The following is a 25,424-nucleotide window of genomic DNA, read 5'->3' on the forward strand; positions in this document are numbered from 1 at the left end:
TGCCACCATGACAGCTGCCATGTCAACACCACTCCGGTCTGTGCTTCCTTTCTCGCTTCCTTGTGCAAGGCAAAAGGCTGGCCAGAGAGAACAGAACCTCGTTACATGGGACAAGAGCTGAGTGTCCTGTTCCTTCTTAAACAATTTTTTTTTTTTTTTTTTTTGCCACACCACGTGGCATGTGGAATCTTAGTTCCTGACCAGGGATCAAACCCGTGCCCCCTACACTGGATGAGCTTCCTCTTGCCAACCCCTCTGCTTCTACATCTGGGCCAGGACCTGCCAAGGGGAGCTGTGGGCCAGGAGCTTCCTGAGGCCAGACTGTGCCTGAAGCTCTCTCACCTTTGGTGTTTCCTAGTCTCCCCATCCTCCTGGGTCTCAGGGCCACCCCAACTCAGAAAGGCTTGCTGTTGCTAGTAGCAACGATCCATGCAGAACTGGTAGTGTTTAGGGGCTCAAAGCTATTTACAATGAAACCTCAAGTTGGTCATCCCAGAAGCTTCCGAACAGCAGCTGAAACTCCTAATCAGCGTGGTAAGATAGTTTTGGAATGTTTCAGGCTGGTGGAGGAAATTCTGAATGAAAAGGCTTGGCCTGGACCCTCCTTCTCTGCAGCTTCCCATCCTCCACCTTCACCCCAAGGCTCCAAAAAATTGGTGCAACGGATCTTTTCTGGGGTGTGAGTGGAGAGTTACAAGGATTTTCTCCCCGGGGTGCCAGAATATTTGCCACTGGGAGAAGAGTCTGGAATGTCCATGCAGACCACAGCTCTTGGGTGCCAGGCTGGGTGAGGAGGTGCCTGCACAGGGCTCTGCCTTCTGATGCAGCAAAGAGAGGGTGCTGCCGGAGCCCCAGAACTGGGCCCTGGGCCTGGACACCCAGCTGAGCAGGGCTGCCTCTCTTCTCCCATCCAGTCCTGAGCACTCACCACCCCCAGCGGGTGCTTCCAACCTTGGCTGTAACCCTGAGCCTTCTTGTAACCTTCCTGGAGGTCTGTTGCTTATTTCCCGAGAGCCTCCATTTTGCAGGACCCTGGATTCTCTTGGCTCAGCTCTTCCCTCCAGCTTTGCCAGCCCAGTTCAGCCCTCAGGCCCCGAGGGGGTCCAAGAATTGACCCCCCAAGTCAGCCCTGGGATGATGTCTGTGGCTTCCTCAGGTGCTCAGTTATCTCTGAAGCCTCTCCGCCTTTCTTTCCAAACCCTTTGGAGAAGGTGTTGGCGGCAGGGGGACCAGCAACCTCCTCCTAAGCACTTCCTGCTGCTCTGCCTCCTTCTTCAAAGACTGCCGGCCACAAACTCTTCTCTCTGTGTCTGTCTTCCAACCCTGCCAAGCAGTAGTGATCTTTTCTTCCTAGAACTGCCCGACCAGAAGGCTGCCACACAGCCTGAGGGGTTCATGGCCCCACACTCAGCTTCAGGGCCCTAGGGACAGTCCTTCACCTGTGAGACACCAGGGGAAGAAAGAAGAGAGGATCTTGGAATTCCCTCTGTCCAGTGCTGTGCTGGTAGATGTTTAACAACTGGCTCTCAAAGAGGATGTGTAGCACCTGCCAGTTTCTAAGATTCAACACTCCCACAAGGGCCAGGGAAGCTACCAATGTCATACCACTAAAGGCCGAGTTGGGGGGGGGCTGCCATAATGGTCCAGTGGTTAAGAGTCCCTGCTTCTACTGCAGGGGGCATGGGTTCTATCCCTGGTCAGGGAACTAAGATCCCGCATGCCTCATGGAGCGGCAATAAATAAAAATAAAGGACAAGTTGGGAAGACACACACCAGCTCTAGCACATCCCTGCCTCTGTCCCTCTAGACTGTTCCAAGAGCTCCACCTCAGTGCTTTCTCCTGAACTCAGAACCCCTTATCAATATAGATTTAGGGGGAGAGAAGTCCCTCTTCTCATCCGCCACCAAGAAATAACATGGAAAACCAGGGTCCCTGGGTCATGGACTCCAAGCCAGTATTGCGTGCTCTCCTAGAGCCAACTCTGATCAAAAGGCTTAGAGGTCTGTGTCTTCTTTGGACCAAAGCGGACTTGGTTCTCCTCCTCTGTCCCCACCCAAGCTTCCATTCCATGCCCCCAGCACTGCCTGCTCCTGCCACCTGCACACACTCCCCTGCAGCCCCCTCTCTCCCTGAAGCCCCTCAGAGTCTCCTTAAGTTGTCCTTAAGCCTCAACACCTCCTACCTTCCCAACTCTTTTTACCTGGCCTACTGAGCTCTGCCAGTCCTGGCGAGCAGGCATCAACAGGAGAAAAACTTCGGGGGTGGGAGGCGATAAGAGAAAAAGAGAGGGTCCCTGGCATTTCCCAGAGGCCTCTGGGGGATGAGGAGCAGGACCAGGCCTCCCGGCTTCCCACTTGAGGCTCAATCCAGTGGGGCCTCTCCCTGCCTTTCAGGGTGTGACGCAGAAGGCAGGATGAACACAGGAATCCACCACCCCTAGTCAGCCCCCTGGCTCTCTCCTCAAGCCCCTGCCCTGTATTGCAGACCAGAAGCTGTGCGAGGAGGGCTGGACCAAGTTCCAGGGCCACTGTTACCGCCACTTCCCCGACCGGGCAACCTGGGTGGACGCTGAGAGCCAGTGCCGGAAGCAGCAGTCACACCTGAGCAGCATCATCACCCCCGAGGAGCAGGAGTTTGTCAACAGTGAGTGCAGTGGGGCCTTAGGGGCCCGAGAGGGGAATGGTCACGCAAGCCAAGGGCCTCCCTGGCCAGCAGTCAGTGGACTTGGGCCCAGTGAGGGCAGAGAGGGAGGGAAAGGGGGCATCTCCACAGGCTGAGGGGCCAGTGGTTCTGACTGTACCAGGACAGCCCACAGTCTGTCAGAGTCAGCCTCAGACTAACCCTGTCATCAGTCTACGTTGCTCAGGGAGCTGGGCCCAAGTGCACTGCAAACGTTCACGTATGGAGACCCTTGTCAGGACCCCGGAGGCAGGTGGCACGCTCCTAAGCACCCACCCAGCTCCTGCCACCCCTCTGTCCCCTCTGTCCTGATGAACTCAGGTTTCTCCCACATACCTTCAGGTGCCCAATACCCATGCCCTTTCTCTAGACAATGCCCAGGACTACCAGTGGATCGGCCTGAATGACAAGACCATCGAAGGGGACTTCCGCTGGTCAGATGGACACTCCTTGGTGAGTTCTGCTGGGGGCACCCAGGATAGTTGATGGCCCAGAGAGGATGAAGGAAGACTCCCCCAGAGACAGACATGTTCAAATCATGTGCAGACGTTCACTGAGCAGGTGCTAGACCAGGAGCCCTGAGGTCGGGATTGTGTCTTGTTCGTCTCACTTTTAGAGACTAGCCCAAGGCTGGACACCTGAATAATAACATGAAGGGAAGGGTGGGGATGAGGAGGGCAATGAATGAATGAGGGCAAATCACCAAGAGGGTATGTATGCATGCATGCATGCTCAGTTGCTTCAATTGTGTCTGACTCCCTGTGGCCCTATGGACTGTAGCCTGCCAGACTCCTCTGTCCATGGGATTCTCTAAGCAAGAATGCTCGAATGGATTGCCATGCCCTCCTCCAGGAGGTCTTCCCAACCCAGGAATCGAACCCATGTCTCCTGCCCTGGCAGGCAGACTCTTTACCCACTGAGCCACCTGAGAAGCCCCCAAGAGAAAGGTTTAGAGAGGTTCCTTGGCTACAGAGCACTGGAGTCCACACAAGGAGGTAGACAGACAGCAACATAGATGCCAGTTGAAGAGTGTACGTACTAAATAATGAAGATCAGCGAAGGACCTCAGGGAAGACTTCCTAGAAGAGGCAAACGTCAACAGCGTCGTGGCTCTGTTGTGGTCATGGGGAAGAGGAGCAGCTACATCAGAGGAAAGGGGCCTCGTTTGTCTGCAGTCAGGCTACAGGGAGAAGCCTGGAAAGGCAGAGTCTGGACATGGGAACAGTAGCTCTACCACCCAGTCCTGCCCAAGCCTGGCAGCCTGGTGACCAGCCCCGCTGGCCCATATGGAAAAGGAGATAGGCATCAACTCATGAACAGGGACTGTGAACCCGGGGTCTTCTGAGTTCCTGACAATGACCGCAGCCCGGTGGTGTGACCAAGTTCTTGGGAGGGCCCGTGAGTCCCATGGCACCACCAGACTCCCAACAGTCTTTGTGCCATGGCCAGGAAGGGGCTGGACAGGGAGTGAAAGCAGGGGTTAGGCAGGCTGTCCCACTCCTGCCCTCTGCTCACCCCTTCCCCAATCCCACCCACAGCAATTTGAGAACTGGCGCCCCAACCAGCCTGACAACTTCTTTGCCACTGGGGAGGACTGTGTGGTGATGATCTGGCATGAGAAGGGCGAGTGGAACGATGTCCCATGTAATTACCAGCTACCCTTCACCTGTAAAAAGGGCACAGGTAAGTGGCAGCATGGGAGGGGTCCCACAAGGACAGACTCAAGACCCCAGATTCCTGCTGTGTAACCTGGGCCACGTCACCTGGACTCCTGGCTGCTGGCATCACTCACCTGCCCAACTAGCAGATTGGAGCTGACCTGAGGGGCAGGGGCCTCGCCCCATGCCAGCATCCCAGAGCCAAGGGAAAGGCTTAGCCCACTAGGGACCGGGAGAGGGTGAAGGCTAGAGGACAGAGCCCCCTGCACACACAGTGCCCTGGGTATCAGCACAGAAAGTCACCCACAGTTGCACATGAATTGGGAGCCTCCCTCTCTAGGATCCCAAGTCCATCAGTCGCACGAGTTGGAGAGTTGTCAGGCCTTGATCCTTGGCTTTGAGTCTGCAGACTTGGAGGTGTGGCTGGGACACTCGCCAGTGTTCCTGCTCCTGGCCTCGTGCCCCTCCCCCCGCCCCCAGCCTCCTTTGGTTCCTCCTTCCCCTGCACCTGTTTTCATAGTCTGTTATCATGGCGAAGTCACAACCAGTCTACCTGGCTCTCACCCTCTTTCCCAACTCCTCATCCTTTTATTCCCTTCCTGCTGCTGTAAATCATTGAGGAGCCCAGATGTCAGAACCAGTGGCTTCCAGATTCTCAGTGCAGAGTGAAAGCAGGCAGGCAGGGCTCATGGCCAGGTGTCCAGGCTCCCTGCCCCTTCCTTGGACTCTAAGCTGGCTCCCCACAGCCAGGGGGACCACACCAGATCATCACAGGGCATCAGGGGAGACCCTCCGAGAGCCCTTTCTGAAGGGTATTTGCCCCTCAGTGGCCTGCGGAGAGCCCCCCGTGGTGGAGCATGCCAGAATCTTCGGACAGAAGAAGGACCGATACGAGATCAATGCCCTGGTGCGGTACCAGTGCACCGAGGGCTTCATCCAGCGCCATGTGCCCACCATCCGGTGCCAGCCCAGCGGGCACTGGGAGGAGCCTCGGATCACCTGCACAGACCGTGAGCATCACCCCGCACAGTGTTAGATCCAGCCAACACATCCTCCTCCCTATCCCCGACTGCCAACACAATCGAGGGCTCTGTCACAGATGTCCCCTGCCCCCCGGGAGGTTCACTTTCACTGAGAGGGGGACGGAGAAGGCGAGTGCCCTACTGTCCTTTTCAACGCCCACCCAAAGCCCCCTGTTACCAGTCCCCCCGTCGTGTCCGATTCTTTGCGACCCCATGGACTGTAGCCCACCAGGCTCCTCTGTCCATAGGATTTTCCAGGCAAGAATACTGGAGTGGGTTGCCATTTCCTACTCCAGTATTCTAGCCTGAAGCCCCTTAGCCCAAGGTGGTTCCAAGAAAAATCAAAACCAAGAAGCAGGTAAAACCTCAGGCTGTCTTCATCAGCCCATGATTTCTACAGGGAGGGGATCAGCAGAGAAGGATTGAGGGAGGCTGGGCTGGCCCGCTTTCTTCCCAGAGTTCACCCAGATTTTTCCATTTCCCTTGCACCCCAGCCGCTACCTACAAGCGCAGACTACAGAAGCGGAGCTCACGGCCCCTGAGGAGGAGCCACCCCAGCACGGCCCACTGAGAGGAGCTTCCCGGACGTGCCCAGGACGCTGAGCCCAGAAGCCTAGCCAGGCTGACACCCCATCCGGATGGTGTCCTCTCCTTGTCGCTTTCTGTCATATAAGGAATTCCATTAAAGAAGGAAAAAAAATAAACCCCACATTGTGTATGCACCCGCCCACCCCCCCAAATCGCCAAATCTGCATCTAATTTTCCCCCCAAACGCCAAAGCAAAGCAAACGTATGGTAACCCATGGACTGGAGTTTAGAGACGTTCCTTCAGTCTCCCATCGTGCCTTTCCAGGGACCAGCACAGGGACAGGGGGAGAAGGGAAGGGGTTAAGTTAAATAAAGAAGATTATTTTTTGTTTCCTGACTTTATCCAAGAGCAGTGCAATCGTTGGTTCGTTGGTTCTTTCACCTCCAGGGAGAGCTAGGGAGGAGGGAGGAGGGGCAGAGAGACCCGAGGGCTGAAGAACTCTGGAACCGCAGCTGAATGTATTGGATAAGATGGAGTTCATCTGTGTCGGGGAGAAGCCCAGGGGAGAGGGGGTGGCTTCCAGCCCACTGAGAGAGCAAGCCATCAAGGGATCTTCGAAGCGTGGGGGGTCGGGTTCCCTCCAAGGGTCCCTCCTCCAGAGTCCTCTCACCTGGGTCTGCCACCCGAGCAGGTGTCCGTCTCGGCAGGGCTGGGTCGGGGGGCACTTCCTTCCCTGTGGGAGTGTCACCCACCTCTCCCCCACCTTTCCCCACCCCCCGGGACCGTGCAGGCACCAGGGTTCCGTGCACCTATTTATATTTTTGAAAAGTAAAGATTATGATAATTATAATAATAAAGACATTGGAAGAGATCTATTTCTTTTCTTTTCCCTTCTTTTTCTTAATTTAAAGAGAAGGCAACCATAGTCCAGGATCTACTGAGAAGTTTCTTAGGAATGGGGACTGCAGGGACACACTTTGATCAAATGACTCTAAATTTGCGAATCCTGTTTGATTGGAAGGCCTGGGACACCACACAGGTTTGGTGCTCTATTCTTATATGAGTTCTGTGTGTGTGTGTGCGCACATATGTGTGTGTGTGCATGTGTACGTGTGTGTGTGTGTGTGTGTGTGTGACAGCCAAGAGGTGCTGTGTATGGATCTGTGAGTTGGCACCCTGTCAGAGAGTAACTCAAGTCAGACTTCTGGCCACTTTCCATAGTTTGTTCCTTTGATTTACACTGTTTGCTCACACAAGAGGAGTCGATTTATAGAGTGAGTCCAAGAACAGAGGCAAAATCACGATTTATAAGAGGGAAGAAAAAAAACTGCAGACAGTCTGGGAATGCTGAATCTTGTTTATACATTTTTGGGGTCAAATGGGTTAGCTAGCCACTAGCACAAAGGTCTGGGCATCCTGCCCATAAGTAGGCTGTAGGTTATCAATGAAAACGCTTTCAATTGTTTATGGATTTCCCCCAACAGACCTTGAGTGGAGCTGGGCTGTGTGTGCCAGATAGTTACCATCTGCTAGCCTCCTCCCTGGAAGGTCAGGTTAGTGCCACTCCCTCATCACACTTGCTCAAAGTGTCTGATGTTGGTTGTAGACGGTAAAGAGTCCCCCTGCAATGCAGGAGACCGGGGTTCGATGCCTGGGTTGGGAAGATCCCCTGGAGAAGGGAATGGCAACCCACTCCAGTATTCTTGCCTGGAGAATTCCATTGACAGAGGAGCCTGGCGGCCTATGGACCATGGGGTCACAAAGAGTAGGACACAACTGAGGGACTAACACTGGTGCTGGTTAGCATGTGCCAGTGTGAGTCTGCTGATGTCTCTTCGGGTGTGTACTTGTGTGGTTGAGTGTTTGCTGGTGAGTATTTTTGTGTGCCCAGGTTACCTACAGCTCTGGAAAGGATCCGTGGACAAAAGTAGAAGATGCAGCGATGGTCACAGAGTAGGAACTCAAAAATTGTGCCGTTTTATAGTAACTGATTCATTGGGAACACAGCTATGTCATTGGTTTTCAACCTTGAGTCTGCATCAGGAGGACTTGTGAGAGACCCCACTCCAGGGTTTTCGACTCAGCGGGTCTGGGGGTCGGGTGCAGAAAGTTGCATCTCAAACACATTCCCAGGTGAAGCTGGTGGTGCCGGCCACACTTGGAGAAGCACCTTGCTAAAGGATCAACTGTGGGTGGCAGAGGTATGCCTGTGCAGAAGCAGGAGATCTTGAGGCTGACATGGGGGTGGGGACCAGGGTGAGGAATAGCCTCCTCCAGCCTCCCACTCTTATGCTGGATCCACACAGACACACAGCCCGGAGTGGGATGATGGGAGAACACGCCAGGGCCTCCAGCCACTAGCTCAGTCCCTGAGGCAGGATATACACAGGCAGGCCAGGCAAGACCAAGGCAGCCTGAAGGTGCAGCCCATGGCGTTCCCTGCCCACGCCAGTGGACAGACCCAGGCGACCTCTTCAGTCTAGGACAGAACCGTCCCCCATGCAGAGAGCTGGACCCTAAGACTGAATGAGATAAAGACTGAGACACAGAGACTTCCCTGGTGGTTCAGTGGCTAAGACTCCACACTCCCATTACAGGGAGCCTGGGTTTGATCCCTGGTCAAGGAACTAGATCCCACATGCCCAACTAAAGGTTTGCCTGTTGCAATGCAGATCGAAAATCCCGCATGAAACAACTAAGACCTGGTGCAGCCAGATAAGTAAAGAAGCAAATGTTAAAAAAAAAAGCGTGACACAGAGGAGGGCTCAGGATGGAGGGAGGGGTCACAGCACCATTTATTGTCCAAAATAGTACACAGACCTGAGGGCCACTCGCCAAACAGAGAAAAATGAGAACAAAACACAGACTCTTTGGAGCCAAGAGAGAAGGAAAACATGGGGCGGGATCTCTCTCCCTACCCTGGGACATCACGTGGAAGCCCAGGGACCCACCTCCTGCCCAGGCTCCTCCGCCATGCTGACACGGGCCAGCTGCTCCCCAAAGAAGTACAAGGGGCAGGAGACCACCAGGCCCGAACCCCAGCTCCAGAGCCACCTGGCTGCCCCCTCGTCCCCAGGCGGAGGCGGAGGACGGGTCGCAGCCCTGGCTCCTCGTGCCACTGCCACTACCGGCTCTGGGAACAACCTCCCCAGGGCTGGGAGAGGGGATGGACTCCGCGATGGCAGAGAGCGCTCATGAGCCCAAGGACTTCAAACGTCCCAGAGGAGAGAGGCAGGAGGATTCAGGGAGGGTGAGAGCCTTGGCAAAGGGACCCGAGTAAAGGGACGATTTGGGATCTGTGGGATTTACCCAAAAAATAATATTTAAAAATAATTTTAAGTTGGAAAGTATAAAAACAAGATGAAAATTGCCCCAACCTGCGAGGGACAACGAACTACTCAATAAATACCGCCCGTGAGGGGAGGGGGCAGGGTATACAGCGACCTGGAGCTAGCGCGGCCGGTAGCAGTAGACGCCGTACTGGCGGCTGTGTGGGTCGGGGAAGCCAAAGCTTCGGACCCCAGGCTCCAGGGCCCCACAGTTGGAACGTGGGTGAGCCACAGGGTAGCGGGCACTGCCGTCTGCCAGCCAGCCAGCATCGCAGCGGTCCAGGCCACGGAACTTCCAGGCAGCAAACAGCTGGCCCACCTTCGCGATCTGGGCGCCATCTTCCCGGCAGGCCTCCCTTGCCTCTGCCAGCGTCAGCTTCTCAGGGTGCTCCAGGTAGTACACCTGCCCTGTGGGAGGCAAGGCGTGAGGACAGAGAAGGGAGAGGGCAGCCAGAGAGGGCCTGGGGCAAGGCCAGCCCATGCAGACCCCACCACCCAGCCCCCAAAAGACCTGTTAACTCTCTGCACTTAGGGAGCTGCCACACTATGGAGCGTCTGCAGTGGAGATGGTCAGGGGCACCTTCCCAAATCTCAGCCCCTCTCCAAAAGCATCATCCCCCCCAGCCATGGTACCGGGTTCCCCACAATCAGGTCTGTACTCTGTCCCAGCCCTTTCCTAATTTTACTCTAGGTGGGCGCCCCACCTCTGCTGGACCAATCAAGAATCTCTCATCTGCTCAGCCATTTATTGAGCACCTACTAAGTGCCAAACTGGGATATGGCACTGAAACGATGTGTTTTTGTTCATGTATCTTCCCATGAAATGAGCTCCTTTGTGAGGGCAGACTGTGTTTTTTCTGTCTATGATGACCGAGCACCTAGTAGGCACTCAGGGAATGTTGGATGATTGACTGAACCGATGATCGGTGTGAAGCAGCAGCATCAAGGCACAGGGCTTCAGCTGGAAGTGCCAACAGGGTGGGCAGAGAGGACTGAAGGCCCCCCCAGAGGCTGCCCTTCCACCCACAGGCCCATGCTTGGCCAGTCCACTCACCCCTGAGGGCAACCGCGAAGCAGAACACGTCGTAGCGGTGCAGGCGGCGGTGCCGCGGGCCGTAGCTGCGCACGCCGGGGGCCAGCCCCAGACCTCCACAGGGGCGCCGGGCCTGCGTGACGGGGTACTGGACCGAGGCATCCTGCAGCCAGCCCGCGTTGCACCAGTCCAGGCCCTCCTCCCAGGCCCGGAACAGCTGCTCGAAAGAGGCCACCACCGCGTCCTGCTCCTCGCAGGCCTGCTGGGCTTCGTGGAAGTTGAACTTGTAGCGCCCTTGGGGGTGCTGGTAAGGAAAGACCACACCTGGGGAGGGCGGAAAAGGGGGCTTGAATGGGTGGGCAGGGCCCAGTGATGGGACACCCACCTCCACTGAAACAGAGGCTTCTCTCAACACACACACACACACACACAGTCCCTCAGAAAAGGTCTACAAACTGTCATCTCCTGTCCGCTGCCCAAGTCCAACGCAGAACCAGTATCTGCTTTACATCTCCCTCCCAGAGCTAGACAGGAGCACAGCAGTACTCAGAAAACTACTAACTTGTTAAAGGAATGAGTCAGTCAAATAATATCCCCAATTACAGACCAGGATTAATACCTAACCCACAGGGCTGTTCCAAGAACCCCACTGCTATGGGCGCAGTATGCCTGCCGAGTCACTCAGTTGACTCTTTGTGACCCCACAGGCTGGAGCCCACTGGGCTCCTGTCTATTTTTCCAGGCAAGAATCCTGGAGTGAGCTGCCATTTCCATCTCCAGGGGATCTTCCCGACCCAGGGACTAACCTTCGTCCTCTACATCTCCTACATTGCAGGAGGATTCTTTACCACTGAGCCACTGAGGAAGCCCATGGTCTCAATTTAGATGTTTAAATCCTAATGCCCAGGAATTCCCCCTTGCGGTCCAGTGGTTAGGAAATGGTGCTTTCACTGCCAGGGCCCAGGATCGATCCCTGGTCAGGGGACTAAGATCCCGCAAGTCGCACAGCGCAGCTAAGTAAATAAATCCTAATGCCCAATATGATGGTATTAGGAGATGGCGCCTTTGGGAGGTAATTAGATTATGACGGTGGAGTCCTCATGAATGGGGTTAGTACCCTTAAAAAAGACACCCCAGAGAGTTCCCCCCAAGCCCCTTCCACCGTTGTGAGGACATAGAAGTCTGCGCGACCTGGCACCCTGGTCTGGGACTTCCAGCCTCTAGAACTGTGTGAAATGAATCTGTTGTTCAGAGGTCACCAAGGCTGTTTTGTTACTGCAGCCTGAACTAAGCCACCAGTGAGGAGGTGCTGCCACCTACAGGAGACAGGCGTTGCTGGGCTCTGACTCAGTAGCTGAGACCTCATCGTCTGTGTTAACATTAATATGGAAGCTTCAGAGGAGGATGCAAGAAACTTCCCACGTGTGACAGACGACTTTCAGGGGAAGAGGAAAGAAGACAGTGAAAGTGTTAGTGGCTCGGTCATGTCTGACTGTGACCCTATGTATGTAGCCCACCAGGCTCCTCTGTCCATGGGATTCTCTAGTCAAGAATACTGGAGTGGGTTACTATTTCCTTCTCCAGGGGATCTTCCCCACCCAGGTATCGAACCTGGATCTGGATTTGCATTGCAGGCAAATTCTTTACCGTCTGAGCCACCAGGGAAGTCCCAGGGGAAGAGGAGGGATGGGAAAAGGTCTTACTAAAGGAGGCTCGAGATCAGGGAGGTCCCAGGCAGGGGGCTTCCCTTTCTGGTACCACGGTCTGGGAGGTGCCACAGGCTCCCTCAAAATTCCATGTTTGAAATTTTAGTGTAATAAAAAACTTTAAACCCCCTGGGCTCATTCTCTATCAAGTCAGATGAAACCTTAGGGAGAAGGGGTGTCCCTAGGGCCTGGAACTAGTGCTATTCAAAGGCAGGGTCTGGAGTGAGGGCTCCCTGGATTGGGACTGACATATACACACTGTGTGATATATACACTACTATGTATTAAACAGAAAACTAATGAGACCTGCTGTACAGCATGGGGAACTCTACTCAGTGCTCTGTGGTGACCTAGAAGGGAAGGAAATCTAAAACAGAGGGGATACATGAATACGTATGCCTGATTCCCTCTTCTGTGCAGCAAAAAGCAGCATGACGTTGTAAAGACACTATACTCCAATTAAAATTAATAAAAAATAATAAAAAGTGTACCCCCAAAAAAGTGAGGACTCCCTGCTTCTCTAGGCTGCCCCCGTGGTCCCCAGACAACTGGCTCTGACCGGCTCGCACACATCCCACACCATCCCCAACATCAGGGACAAGGAACATGGCCCCTCTGGGTCACCATCTAAGCCCCGTGGACTGGGCAGGTGGCTGCTGGTGGCAAGGTCTGCCTCTGATTGACAAGCCCTTGAGCCACATTCTGTCCTCATCTCCTCGAAGGAGGTAAAGGAGGAACTACCCTTATTCTTCATTTTACCTGTGACAGGACTGGAGCTCTGTGGGGAAGGCACCGATCTGGAGTGCCACAGCTGGGGATGGGGCAGACATGGAGTCAGATCAGCCTTCCATCTCTGCCCTCCCGGCGGCCTCCCTACCAGGCAGGAGAGGTCGGAGGACACAGCCCCGGCCCAGGGTCAGAGAAGGCAGAAGTCATGTGACGATCACAGCTGGCAGCTTTGGACAGCACTGGCTGTTTTTGCTTTTGTTTTTAATTAGGCAATTTTCTACATAAAAATCCAGAGGTTTCACATACGAATATAAGCTTCTCTTGTCAAATCAGAAAATCTGGCTTGCAGGGACTTCCCTGGTGGTCTAAGGGATAAAGAATCTGCCTTCCAATGCAGGAGATGCAGGTTCGATCCCTGATTGGGGAACTAAGATCCCACATGCCTTGGTGCAACTAAGCCCAATTGCTCTAGAGCCCATGCACCACGACAAAGACCCCTTGCACTGCAACTTAGACCCAACGCAGCCAAATAAGTAAACATTTGAAAGAAAGAAAGAAAATCGGGCTGCACTGGGCTTGCTTCTGGAGTAGCATCATCAGCTGGGCCTGAGTAGGAGGGCCCAGGAGTGGCCCCCGTCCCCACCACCCCGGATCACCCACCCCGGGCTGCCTCATCTGTTTGTGTCACCTGCCAACCCTGTGCAAATCTCAGCTCCAACTCAATGAGCTGTGTCATCAGCTCCTGTCTCCCTCTCTCTGAATAGGACGTGAGCAAGAGGGAGTAGAGAGCAGTGGATTCTGGAGTCTGACTGCCTGGGGTCAAACCCCTACTCGGCCATGTATGAGCTGTGTGACCAAAGTAAGTGACTTGACTTCTCTGTGCCTCAGTTTTCTCATCCACACGTTGCGGGTGAGAATAACAGGAGCTTCCTCGTGGCATTGTTCTGAGGACTGGATGTTTTATCTGCCAGAAGCACAGAGGTCTAGATGCTTTCTCAGGGCCTTCTCCCCACAGCCCCCAGGACCCAGCCACCATCAGGGTCTCACCCCGAAGCTCCAGCTCCACGAGGCCGCTCTCATCCTCCAGCCCATCGATGACCTCGCAGCGGTAGCGCCCGTAGTCCTCCAGCCGCAGGTCCCGGATCTCCAGCGACACTTCCCGCGCTCTGTCCTGCCGCAGGCGCACCCGGCCTCGGTAATCCCCAAAGGTGCGCTGCCTCAGCCCAATGGCCACCAGCACGTCCTGCTCCGGGACCCCGTTCTCCGACAGCTTCCACCATTTGATGCGCACGGGCCGCGGAGAGGCCAGGGCCGGCTCGTAGTGGTAGCGGCAGGGCAGGGTCACGTTGGCCCCTCGGTGGGAGAACAGGGTCTCCTCGGGCGTCTCTACCACTAGCTTCACTCCATTGAAGATGCCTGAGGGGAGAGGCGGGGTGCAGATGGGGACCTCTGGCAGCATGTCGATAGTCCTGCAGGGGCCACCCCTCCCTCACCCTCACCCCCAGTCCTAGATTGCACCGCCCCTGTACCCACACACTCTGCAATGTGACTTCACAACTCCTTCCTTCAGGAGGTGACCTATGAACCACCCCCAGTCCCTGAAATCCTCGCTGGCCCTGCCACTTGCTTTGACCAAATGAATGCAGAGGAAGTGAGTGTTCTGAGGTGTTTGTTCAGAGCCAAGGCTCCAGGGGGTCCTGCTGAGGCCTCTCTCTCTGGGAACCTTGCCAACCACCATCAGAACAAGGCCTGGGCGCCCCTGCGGGGTGAGAACACGCAGAGAGCAGAGACAAGCCCTCCAGCTGAGGCCATCCTAGACCCACCAGCCTCCAGCTGACCTGCCCGCCCACCGCAGGCACAATCAAGGGAGCACAGCCAAGACAGAAGAGACAGAGCCCAGCCCAAAACGCTGGCCCATGAAACCATGAGCAAAGTACACGGCTGTTGTCTTAAACCACTAGGCTTGTTGGGCAGAAGATGAGAACTGGTGGACTTCACTGATGGTCCATGGATGGCAGATGAGAAGTTGCTATGTAGCACAGGGAGGCTATCTCTGGTGCTCTGTGAGAACCTGGAGGGATGGGATGCAGAGAGGGGAGGGAGGCTAGAGACAGAAGGGGTGTGTATAATTATGGCTGATTTGTGTTGTATAGCAGAAACCATGGAGAAGGCAATGGCACCCCACTCCAGCACTCTTGCCTGGAAAATCCCATGGACGGAGGAGCCTGGTGGGCTGCAGTCCATGGGACTGAGTGACTTCACTTTCACTTTTCACTTTCATGCATTGGAGAAGGAAATGGCAACCCACTCCAGTGTTCTTGCCTGGAGAATCCCAGGGACCGGAGAGCCTGGTGGGCTTCCGTCTCTGGGGTCGCACAGAGTCGGACACGACTGAAGTGACTTAGCAGCAGCAGCAGTAGCAGCAATATAACACTGTAAAAATGTTTTGTTGTTATTGAGTCGCTCAGTCATGTCCAACTCTTCATGACCCCATGAAAGCAGCACACCAGACTTCCCTGTCCTGTTCACTTTTTAAATATATTTAAAATTTTTTAATGGGGGGAAGAAAGAATCCAGCCTTTCACTGCGGTGGCAGTGGGGGGAGGTGGGTTTGATCCATGGTCGGGGAACTAAGATGCCACATGGTTTAGCTAAAAAAAAAAGAAAAGCAAAAGGCAAATTGGTGTAGCTGGCAGCAAAAGCACCTCAGATGGGAGTGTGGGGGGACTCAGATCATCTGAGTCTCCTTCTCTAACACACTGGTCCCAAGAGACCACAGCCTGCCCTTCACTCTGTCCAGCCATCCACCACGACTCTTCCCAAACACCTAGAGACACAGGTGAGATGAGGCCAGGGCTTAGAGAGGAGACTGCAGTCAGGCTCAGGGGGACAAATAAACTCCGAGCCTAACATGCTCCATAAGAACCAGATTTTTGGGCTAAGGCTGGCCCATCTCTCACTTGAGTCTTCCTATTGGGGCCTCATGGTCTCATGGCCTTAGGTCTGGACTTGAGACCTTAGAGGTACATAGAGAAGGGGAAGGGGTAACCTCAGGAGTAAGCAAGGGATAGACAGGGAGGCTCCTTGCAGAGAATCTCATGCTGAAAAACAGCCATACCTAACGACTTGCCTGTGTCCAAGTTTCTATGAGGGTCATATGACCTAACAAATGATGCAGAGTAGGTGCATAAAGCTGCTGATAAAAAGTCACCTGGCTTTTCCAGTAACTGGCCTGAAGTGACCTCTAAAAATGGTTTGCTATTCACTTGACCCAGAAAACTGCACAAAATCAAGAGGTTCAAATTTTCATGTTCACTTTAAGAACACTGCTTCCCTGGTGGCTCAGCTGGTAAAGAATCTACCTGCAATGCAGGAGACCCCAGTTCGATTCCTGGGTTGGGAAGATCCCCTGGAGAAGGGATAGGCTACCCACTCCAGTATTCTTGGGCTTCCCTTGTGGCTCAGCTGGTAAAGAATCCGCCCACATGCGGGAGACCTGGGTTCGATCCCTGAGTTGGGAAGAACCCCTGGAGAAGGGAAAGGCTACCCACTGCAGTATTCTGGCCTGGAGAATTCCATGGACTGTATAGTCCATGGGGTCACAAAAGTTGGTCGGACACAACTAAGTGACTTTCACTTTCTTTTAAGAACACTCATGAAACCACCCAGGCCATGAAGGGTACGCATATCGGGAAAGCCACCAAGTATCTGAAAGATGTCACTTTAAACATATCGTGAGCCATTCCGTCATTACAATGGTGTTGATAGGTGTTCCCAGGCCAAACAGTGGGACTGGATGCAGGGTCAGTGGCCCAAGAAGAGTGCTGAGTTTTTATTGCACATGCTCAGAAATGCAGAGTGATTCCAGACTTCAGAGCTTAGATGGAGATTTTCCGGTCATCAAGCACGTCCAGGTGAACAAAGCCTCTAAAGATGAGGGACAGGACTTACAGAGCTCAGGGTTGGATCAACCCATACCTAAGCTCCCCTGACACATGTAGATGATCCTTACTGAAAAAGGTCAGATTATTCCTAAACCAGAAGAGAAGGCTGCACAGAAGAAAAAGATATCCCCAAAGCAAAAAAAACAATAATTTATGGCCCTGGGACTTCCCTGGTGGTCCGTGGCTAAGACTTCACACTCCCAATGCAGGGGGCCTGGGTTCCATCCCTGGTCAGGGAACTAGATCCCACATACCTTAACTAAAGATCCCAAAGTGTCACAACTAAGACCCAGCACAGCCAAATAAATAAATAAATATTTAAAAAGAAACTTACGCCCCGGGGAAGAAATGCCGCAAAAAAAAATAAACGCAAATGAAAGTTTTTTAAAAAGTCACCTTGGGGAGGGAGGAGGGAGGAGGGTTCAGGATGGGGAACACATGTATACCTGTGGCAGATTCATTTCGATGTTTGGCAAAACCAATACAATATTGTAAAGTTTAAAAATAAAATAAAATTAAAAAAAAAAAAAGTCACCTGCCCAAAGCTGCATAGCTAGTAAGTGGCAAAATGGAGAGTCAAACACATCTCCCTAACTCCAAACCCCTTTTCCACTGGGAAGACCTGGGGAAGTCACATTTAAGTGGAATTTTGCAAAACTGGCAGGACTTTGGGGAAAGTATAAAAAGCAAAATTGACTGTGCTACAGTGCATTCAGCTCCACACCCATGGGCTGTTGGTTTAGTTGCTCAGTCATGTCTGACTCTTGCAACCCCATGGGCTGTAGCCTACCAGGCTCCTCTTTCCGTGGGATTCTCCAGGCTGGAATGCTGGAGTGGGTTGCCATTTCCTCCTCCAGGGGATCTTCCCAACCCAGGGATCAAACCCGGGTCTCCCGCATTGCGGGCAGATTCTTTACTGACTGAGCCAGCAAGGAAGCCCTCCATATCTGAGGGGCCAGTAGACATGGAGTAACAGAACCACCCTTCTGCTCATCTTAGCGAGAAGGCTGGACCACTGCACTGGCCCAGATGGGAGCAGGGCTGCTGGCTTCACACCCTGAGCCCCCACCCAACTCGGAACTTGCAGGGTCCAGGAGAGGCCTTCGTCACCTAGCCGAACCAAGAGCCGAGTTAAGAGCAGAGCCAAGAGGCCACCCACCTTCACTGTAGCTGTTGCCCAGGTTCCGGCCGTTGGGACGGTTGGAGTAGTAGAAGCCATTGTAGAAAGGCAGGCCGGAGACACAGCACAGCAGGAGCAGCAGGATCGGGAGCCGCAGGCCCATGGCGTCACACACCGGGCAGCGCCAGGGTGTCCAGACAAGGCTGGGGCCCGGGGCAAACTGGGAGGAGGAAAACAAGCCAGTGAGAGAAGTCTGCAGCGGGGCCCAGGGACCAACTTACTCATTCGTTCAATCAACAGGAATTTAGCAGCTTCCTTTGTGGTTCAGTGGTAAAGAATCTGCCTATCAAGCAGGAGACAAGGGTTCGATCCCTGGGTCTGGAAGATCCCCTGGAGTTTGTGTGTGTGTGTGTGTGTGTGTGTGTGTGTGTGTGTGTGTGGCTCAGATGCTAAAGAATCTTCCTGAAATGCAGGAGACTGGAGTTCAGTCCCTGGGTTGAAAGATCCCTTGGAGAAGGGAACAGCAACCCACTCCTGTATTCTTGCTTGTAGAATTCCACGGACAGAGAAGCCTGGCAGGCTGCAGTCAATGGGGTTGCAGAGTTGGTCACGACTGAAAGACTTTCACTTTCCAACCTTTTTGGCACCAGGGACCTGTTTCAAGGAAGACAATGTTTTCATGGACTAGGGCAGGGTGGTGGTCGGGGTGGTGATGGTTTCAGAATGATTCAAGCACACTACGTTTATTGTGTACTTTATTTTTATTATTATTACATCAGCTCCATCTCGGATGACCAGGCATTAGATCCTGGAGGTTGGGGACCCCTGTGATAGAGCAGCTTCGGCACGCTAGGCACCGTTCTCGCGGCCGGACAACAGCGGTGATGAGCAAGATGAGGTCCCTGCTCTCAGAGGACTGCACTCTGCAGGCAAGATGGGCAACAGGCAAGCCGACAAATCCTAAGCAGGAATTTATTGCTGTCATTTTTTTAGTCCCTAAGTCGTGTCAGACTCTTTTGTGACCCTATGTACCGTAGCCTCCTTTCTCCATGGGATTCTCCAGGCAAGAATACTGGAGTTGATTTCCATGCCTTCCTCCAGGGGATCTTCCTGGATCAGGGATCAAACCCGTGTCTTCTGCATTGGCAGGCAGATTCTTTACCACTGAGCCACCAGGGAAGCCCAAGCAGGAATTAGGAGGCAGTGAAAAGACTGTAGAAAAAATTAAGCAGGACCATATGACAGTATCACCATTTTCAAACTGCAAAGTTGAATTGGAAAAGTTGTGAGCAGCATTTTAAAATAACATTGAAGAGACCAGACTAGACTAGAAAATATCAGGTGCATTCATGGTTAGTGAGGATGAGTCCTGCACTGCAAAGCTTTTGTTTCAGTCCAGAAACGACTGCGGAGGTAGAGGTTAAAAAAAAATTTTTTTTATGCCATGCTAGAATACTTCTGGGGAGCTCTTACAGTTTAAGTGGACACTCAAATATAATAGGCAGCTGGCCCAAGGGCTATAGATTGTGGATTCAATTTTCTTTGCATTGCATCAAAATATTATGTCTTGATTATTGAGATTTTTGGCATGCATACTCCCCTCCCTCCAATTTTCACATGAGGGGACTTCCCTGGTGGTCCAGTGGTTAAGACTTTACCTTCCAATGTAGGGGGTGTGGGTTTGATCCCTGGTTGGGAAGCTGGGATCCCACATGTCTGGTAGTCAAGAAAACCAAGACATAAAATAGAAGCAGTGTTGTAACAAATTCAGTAGAGACTTTAAAAATGGTTCACATTGAAAAAAAAAAATTGTACATGAGCCTCGTGCCCCACATACCTCCCCCTCATTCCTGCCCTGCTTGTCTGTTTACTGAAATTGCCGTGTGTGTACTCAGTTACTTCAGTTGGGTCCAAATCTTTGCAACCCCATGGACTGTGGTCTATTGGGTTCCTCTATCAGTGGGATTCTCCAGACAATAATATTGGAGTGGGTTGCCATTTCCTTTTCCAAGGGATCTTCCCAGCCCAGGGGTCAAGCCCACCATCTCCCGTGGCTCCTGCATTGGCAGGTAGTTTCTTTACCCCTGAGCCGTCATTAGAGAGTCTTTATTGGAAACATCCAGGGTGAATTCTTTCTGCTAAGGCTCTGGCTGAAACTTGGGAGAGGAGGACAGAAGGACCAGTGTCCAGATGCCCTTGGGTGTCAGACTCAGCAGCCTGTCCTTTGTCCCCAAGGCCCTGGGTGCTAGTAGTGGCTTTAGGCAGAGGAGCCACAGGATCAGACCTACATGTTAAAAACATCCCTCCAGCACCTGAATGGAAAGCGGACTCTGGGGCAGCGATACCAGAGTTGACAGCAGGCATTTGGAAGTATGAGTATGATCATCAGGCAGCAACATGGAAAGTGCACAGGGTATAATTTAGGGTAGACAAAGCAGAACACAGACTTGCCACTCTGCTATGATTGTGTGTGACCCTAAGAATGCCTGTGTACAGGAACTAGAAGGGGAGGGATACAGCAAAACCAGAGAAAGGGAGAGGAAGGGAGGGGAAAGAAGAAAAGCATTGGCCTGTAAGAGTGGTGGAACATGGAGGAAACATTCTTGTTTTCAGAACAGTTAGGCGCTCTTACTGGAGAAGAAGCAATGATGTGAAGGAAGTTGATGGGAGGGAGCCCCAAAGCCCAGGGAGGGGCTCTTTGCAGGGAACCCAAAGCCCAGACTTGCCCTGTGTGCTGTGCATGACAGGAGGACGCTGTGAGCCCCGCTCCTGTCCAAGACAAATCCCCAGGTGACATCCACAGAGCCTCTTGGTGACTTGGATCTAAGCAGCCTAAGCACAAACAGGAGCTTCCCAGGTGGCTCAGTGATAAAGAATTCACCTGCCAATACAGGAGATGCCAGAGACACAGGTGTGATCCCTGGGTCTAGAGGGTCTAGAAGATCCCCTGGAGGAGGACATGGCAACCCACTCCAGTATTCTTGCCTGGGAAATCCGGTGGACAGAGGAGCCTGGTAGGCTACAGTCCATAGGGTCGCAAAAGAGTCGGACAGGACTGAACAACTCAACAGCTCAAAACACATGCAACTTTGTAACCAGAGCACTAACAGAAACAAAGGCAATCCTGAAAAAAAAAAAAACACCAGCATGTCAATCTGCAGTTTGCAGCTTTCACCCACCACTGGGTACACGCTTCTTCCTTCAGGATGTGGGTTCTTTGGGGCATTGGATTCCAAAAGATACCAGGTTTACCAAAATTAAAAGTCTGACCCAGGGTAGAGTCATCTTCTTAAATGTTTTGTTTTGTTTTTTAACACAGAGGAAATGTCTTTGCAACTTCTTCAGCTGTTTCCCACTTTTTTTTGGCTGTGCTGGGTCTCTTTCCATTGGGCAGGCTTTTCTCTACTTGCGGCACACAGGAGCTTCTCTAGTTGCAGTGGGTGGGCTCACTAGTTGTGATGCACAGGCTTCTCTAGTTGTGGGCTCTCTAGTGGCTGCTCACAGGCTTAGTTGCCCTGAGGTAGTGCTAGTCGCTCAGTCATGTCCAACTCTTTGTGACCCCATGGACTGCAGCCCACCAGGCTCCTCTGTCCATGGAATTTCCCAGGCAAGAATTTGAAGTGGGTTGACATTTCCTTCTCCAGGGGATCTTCCGGACCAAAGGGTCAACCCGAAGGGTCAATCTGAGCAGTATTCTGGCCAGGAGAATTCCATGGCCCTGAGGTATGTGGGATGTAATTCCCCGACCAGGGATCGAACGTGCGTCCTCTGCATTGGAAGGTGGATTCTTAATCACTGGATCACCAGGGAAGTCCCTGGTTTCTACTTTTATCAGTAGAACTTTATACTGAGTTCTGTTCAGCAGCTAAACCAGCAGTACAGTGCTCCTCCTTCACCAAATCTCTCGAGTCCTTCAGATGGGATGGCAAGAGTTTGGATACTGAGAGTTTGGGGAATCTGGACAGGGAGGGATGCTGTGTTATTCAAATCTATTTGGTTCTTGAGTGCTGACAGTGAATAGCAAGCATTCAAATAGTGAGGGCTGACAGTGAATAGCAAGCATTCAAATAGTGAGGGACATCAATAAGAAAGGCACTTTCTGCAGGACTGACAGCATTTATCTTAAGGAATTCACACATTGCTGAGGTTTGCTCTTTAATGGTGAAGAACTCTTTGTTTTGGTCACTTTAATACATTAGTGAGCTGGAAAAAAAAAAAAAAAATCACCACCAGACCATGTCATACCGACGTTGCTCCCCTAGGGTTCTTACCAGTCATGCATGAAGTAATTCAAGGTTCAGAAACTAAGCCCTGAGCCAAAACAGCTCTTAGTTTCTGGTCTGGGTTTTTCCCCTAGCTCACTAATGAATTGGAATGACCAAAACAAGATGTGTGGATTCCCTGATTTCTGACGACCCATCCTTTGCTTTTCCCAGCCACCACTTGGCTTAGGACCCCTCTGCACATCAGAATAAGCTGAACCCTGACTTGTTAGGAAGATGAGCTACAGCCGGTACCCCGACTGCACCACCGGGCAGCACACGTCTCCCTGACACCAGCAGAGGGCAACCTTGCCCTCCAGGTCTCCATCAGCCTGCTCCCGGAGAGGAATTTGACTTCGGTGCCCCAAGCCCTTTGAAACCTGCGGTTCCCGGAAAGTAGAAGTCCGGAGGTGTTTCCTACCAGCATTCCCAGCCCGCTGGCCCGTGCAGGGCTGTGGGAGAGGGACCAGGGCGCCTCTCGGTCACCTCCTCCTGGGGCAGAGGACAAAAGGCCCTCCGGAGGTCAGCGCTGGGCGTCAAGGTCCAGACCGGGTCACAGGCTGCTGAAGGCCACCCAGCGAGTTGGTGACAGAGCTGGGTCCAAGTGTCCGGCGCTGTTTTTTGTTTTTTCTTTCCGGGCTGCTCAGGAGCCCTAAATTCCTCCCTACAGGATCCCATCTCCCACCCAGGACTTTACTCTCCGCGCGCTCTGGCTGTTCCCTAAGTTTCCCTAAGTTTCCCTAAGTTCCCTAAGTTTCCCACTGAAACCAGGCCTGAAACCCACGAGCATCCATTGCGTTTGCCCTGAGAGGGCCAAAGCAGGCCGGCAGAGGACCACCCGCCCGCTGCCTCAGGAGGTGTCCCCAGCCCCTCGCAGTGTTCCCGACACCCTCCCCCGCTCCCACCCCCAACAGAGGAGCATCCAACTGATGCCCCAGGGCAGAACCCGGCGCCTGCGGCGCTGTGCTGGAGGCTGCGGGATAAGTTGCGAAGAGACCCGGTGGGAGAGAGGAGACCCGGGAGGTGGTCTCGGAGGCCACTGGTTTCCCTCTGAATTGGCCTCCTCGCCGACCACGGTCTATGCACAAGGGTCCCACGCAAGCCAGCCCACGCCGCGCGCTGCTCTGAACCCGCGGGCGCCCGGGGCGCCCCCGACCGGCGGCGGCGATCACAACCCAACTTGGCCCCGGCCCCACGGGGCCCGGCTCACTCCTCCTGCCCGCTTTCCCCAACCCCCCGGGAAGCGTGGGGCTGAGAAAGCGGGAAGAGAGGAATTGGTCCATAGGGCGCCCCAGGAGCCCGGCCACCCCTGAGCTACGTACCGTCCCCAGGCGGCTCCTCGACAGCTCGAGCGCTCCGGGCTGCGGGGCTGATCCGGTCGGAGGAAGCAGGCGGACTCGGGGATCTTGAATGGCCAGAAGGGAAGCGGCTGCGGACGAACCCCCGCGCTCCCGCCGGGCCAGCCCCTTAAAGGAACACACGCCCCTTTCCCTCCCTTGGGCTGGGCCCAAACGGAGGAGGTGCGACAGATTTGGGCGGCCTCCAGACTTGCCTGGAGACCACCCCTAATCGGCTGGAGACCACCCCAACCTGCGGAGCATCTGGCAGGCCGCGCGGTGAAGGGAGTGCTCAGGAGTTGAGGCTGTCATATTCAGGGGCGTGGAAGAGGAGCGTTCGCAGAGAGAGGGTCATTAGAACGTACCGGTTTACCAAAAGTAACGGGACTAAGCAAGGGGAAGCCCCCCTCACCCTACCTCCACACTGCGGGTGAGCTATGGTGAGGGAGGGGTGACCGCTCTCATCTGCCTTTCGCCCAGAGAAGGCAAAGGGGCGCTGACATCCCCCCTGCCCTAGAGTTTGACCGTCAGGAAATCTACTGCCGGCTAACTCAGCATCAGGGACAACTCAGCATCAGGGACGGGGAGGCTGCCCCTAGTAGGTGGGACTAGAGTGAGTAGTCTTGGGGGTGGGAAGGGGGAACACAGGATGGGCAGATGGTGCTCCTGCAGCCTGCAGGGGCGGTCAGGCTTCTGCCTGGTCCTCCAACTGGGGTGACTCGGCTTTAGACTCCTGACCTGTCAGCACAGCTATCAGGCAGCCACCTCCCAGGACGCCTGTTTGGACTGGGTGTTTAATTTTCCCTCCAGGCCAACAGGAGGCCTGGCCTGGAAGCCCCATTGGTTCCTCAGCAGCCAAGCCTAAGGAGATCTTTCCGCCTTGGCCAAGTGGTCACTGAACCCGGAACCTCTTCCTAAATACACCCTGACAGTATGTGTGTGTGTGTGATTTGCCAGGAGCATCTCAGAGCACAAAGAGCTGCTGTAGTAGTGTGTGTGTGCTTAGTCGTGTCCAACTCCTGTGACCCCATGGACTGTAGCCCGCCAGGCTCCTCTGTCCATGGGATTCTGCAGGCAAGAATACTGGAATGGGTAGCCATTCCCTTCTCCACGGTGGACTAAATTGCACCCAAAGTGAATGCCGGCCTGATGGGCAAAAGGGAACCAGTGCAGTTTCCTCTCCCCAAGGGAGAGCTGTCAGAAGACTGGGTGCAGAATGGATGGGATGGGGAAATGAGTAGGATGCAAGTTACAATTAGGAAACCCTTGCAAGCTCTGGTGACAATGATCCAAGTTTCTGAGGCCCCTGATGAGCCAGGCTTTGCATCAGTGCTTATGTACATTCTCTCCATCCAACCCAAGGCCATGGAGTTGGTCCTCTTATTTCCGCTTTACAGATAGGAAATGAGGCTTAGAGGGATTTAAGTAAATTGCCCAAGATCACTCAGAGCCAGGATTTGAACCCAGATTCTCCAACTTGGAGGCTTCCCTGGTAGTTCAGATGGTAAAGAATCCGCCTGCAATGCAGGTGACCCAGGTTCGAGCCCCATGTCCGGAAGATCCCCTGGAGAAGGAAATGGCAACCCACTCCAGTATTCTTGCCTGGGAAATACCATGGACAGAGGAGCCTGGTAGGCTACAGTCCATGGGGTCACAAAGCATCAGACACGACTGAGTGACTAACGCTTTCACTGTTCTCCAACTTGAGGCCTTGTGCTCCTAATCACTCCACTGTATTTAAACCAGGAATGAAAAGGTGTCTAGACTCCTGGGAGATGCAGGTCAACAGGTCCCAGTGCTGACAGCCACACACGTAGGGAGAGGGATGGATGGACGTCAGGGAAGATCAGTTTTGTTACAGCAAAGCAAGTTTAACATCCTGGCCAGTGGCAGGGATGGCCAGTAGGTAAAATCTGAGGTGGCTCTCAGGACTGCGGTCAGGAATAAAAAACATAATTGGTAGAGGTGATGGTGAAAGCTCTGGAAGTGAAGGGGGCTGCCCAGGAAGAGAAGTCAAGGACAGAAGGGGTCAGGAAGGAAGGGACCCTTATCTAGGGTCCCAGGAGGGGGGCACT

General features: G+C 53.6%; 2 protein-coding genes across 2 annotated transcripts in view; one reads left to right on the top strand and one right to left on the bottom strand.

Moving 5' to 3' along the window:
• The window catches only part of ACAN (aggrecan), a 68,929-nt gene extending 62,644 nt beyond the window's left edge, over positions 1-6,285 (top strand). Inside the window, exons 14-18 of the mRNA XM_070775099.1 lie at positions 2,486-2,644; positions 3,051-3,133; positions 4,219-4,363; positions 5,166-5,348; positions 5,855-6,285. Of these exons, the coding sequence (XP_070631200.1) occupies positions 2,486-2,644; positions 3,051-3,133; positions 4,219-4,363; positions 5,166-5,348; positions 5,855-5,931 (647 nt within the window). The 3' untranslated portion in view covers positions 5,932-6,285. The remainder of the gene's footprint in view (positions 1-2,485; positions 2,645-3,050; positions 3,134-4,218; positions 4,364-5,165; positions 5,349-5,854) is intronic.
• Positions 6,286-8,660: 2,375 nt separating this feature from the next.
• On the bottom strand, positions 8,661-24,931 carry HAPLN3 (hyaluronan and proteoglycan link protein 3). The gene is made up of 5 exons (XM_019983710.2): positions 23,335-24,931; positions 17,790-17,970; positions 13,734-14,102; positions 10,273-10,575; positions 8,661-9,626 (listed from the first exon to the last, which is right to left on the bottom strand). The coding sequence occupies exons 2-5, from the start codon at positions 17,911-17,913 to the stop codon at positions 9,340-9,342; spliced, it is 1,083 nt and encodes a 360-aa protein (XP_019839269.2). The 5' UTR covers positions 17,914-17,970; positions 23,335-24,931; the 3' UTR covers positions 8,661-9,339.
• Positions 24,932-25,424: the final 493 nt, after the last annotated feature.

The sequence above is a fragment of the Bos indicus genome, chromosome 21 (assembly GCF_029378745.1).
Source record: "Bos indicus isolate NIAB-ARS_2022 breed Sahiwal x Tharparkar chromosome 21, NIAB-ARS_B.indTharparkar_mat_pri_1.0, whole genome shotgun sequence".
NCBI lineage: Eukaryota > Metazoa > Chordata > Mammalia > Artiodactyla > Bovidae > Bos > Bos indicus.

Excerpts from the sequence above, each read along its gene's own strand:
- HAPLN3 (XM_019983710.2), bottom strand. The coding sequence starts at position 17,913 with ATGGGCCTGCGGCTCCCGATCCTGCTGCTCCTGCTGTGCTGTGTCTCC. Across the intron at positions 14,103-17,789 it reads GGGCAACAGCTACAGTGAAG|GCATCTTCAATGGAGTGAAG; the intron begins GTGGGTGGCCTC and ends CTCTCCCCTCAG. Across the intron at positions 9,627-10,272 it reads CTTCGCGGTTGCCCTCAGGG|GGCAGGTGTACTACCTGGAG; the intron begins GTGAGTGGACTG and ends TGCCTCCCACAG.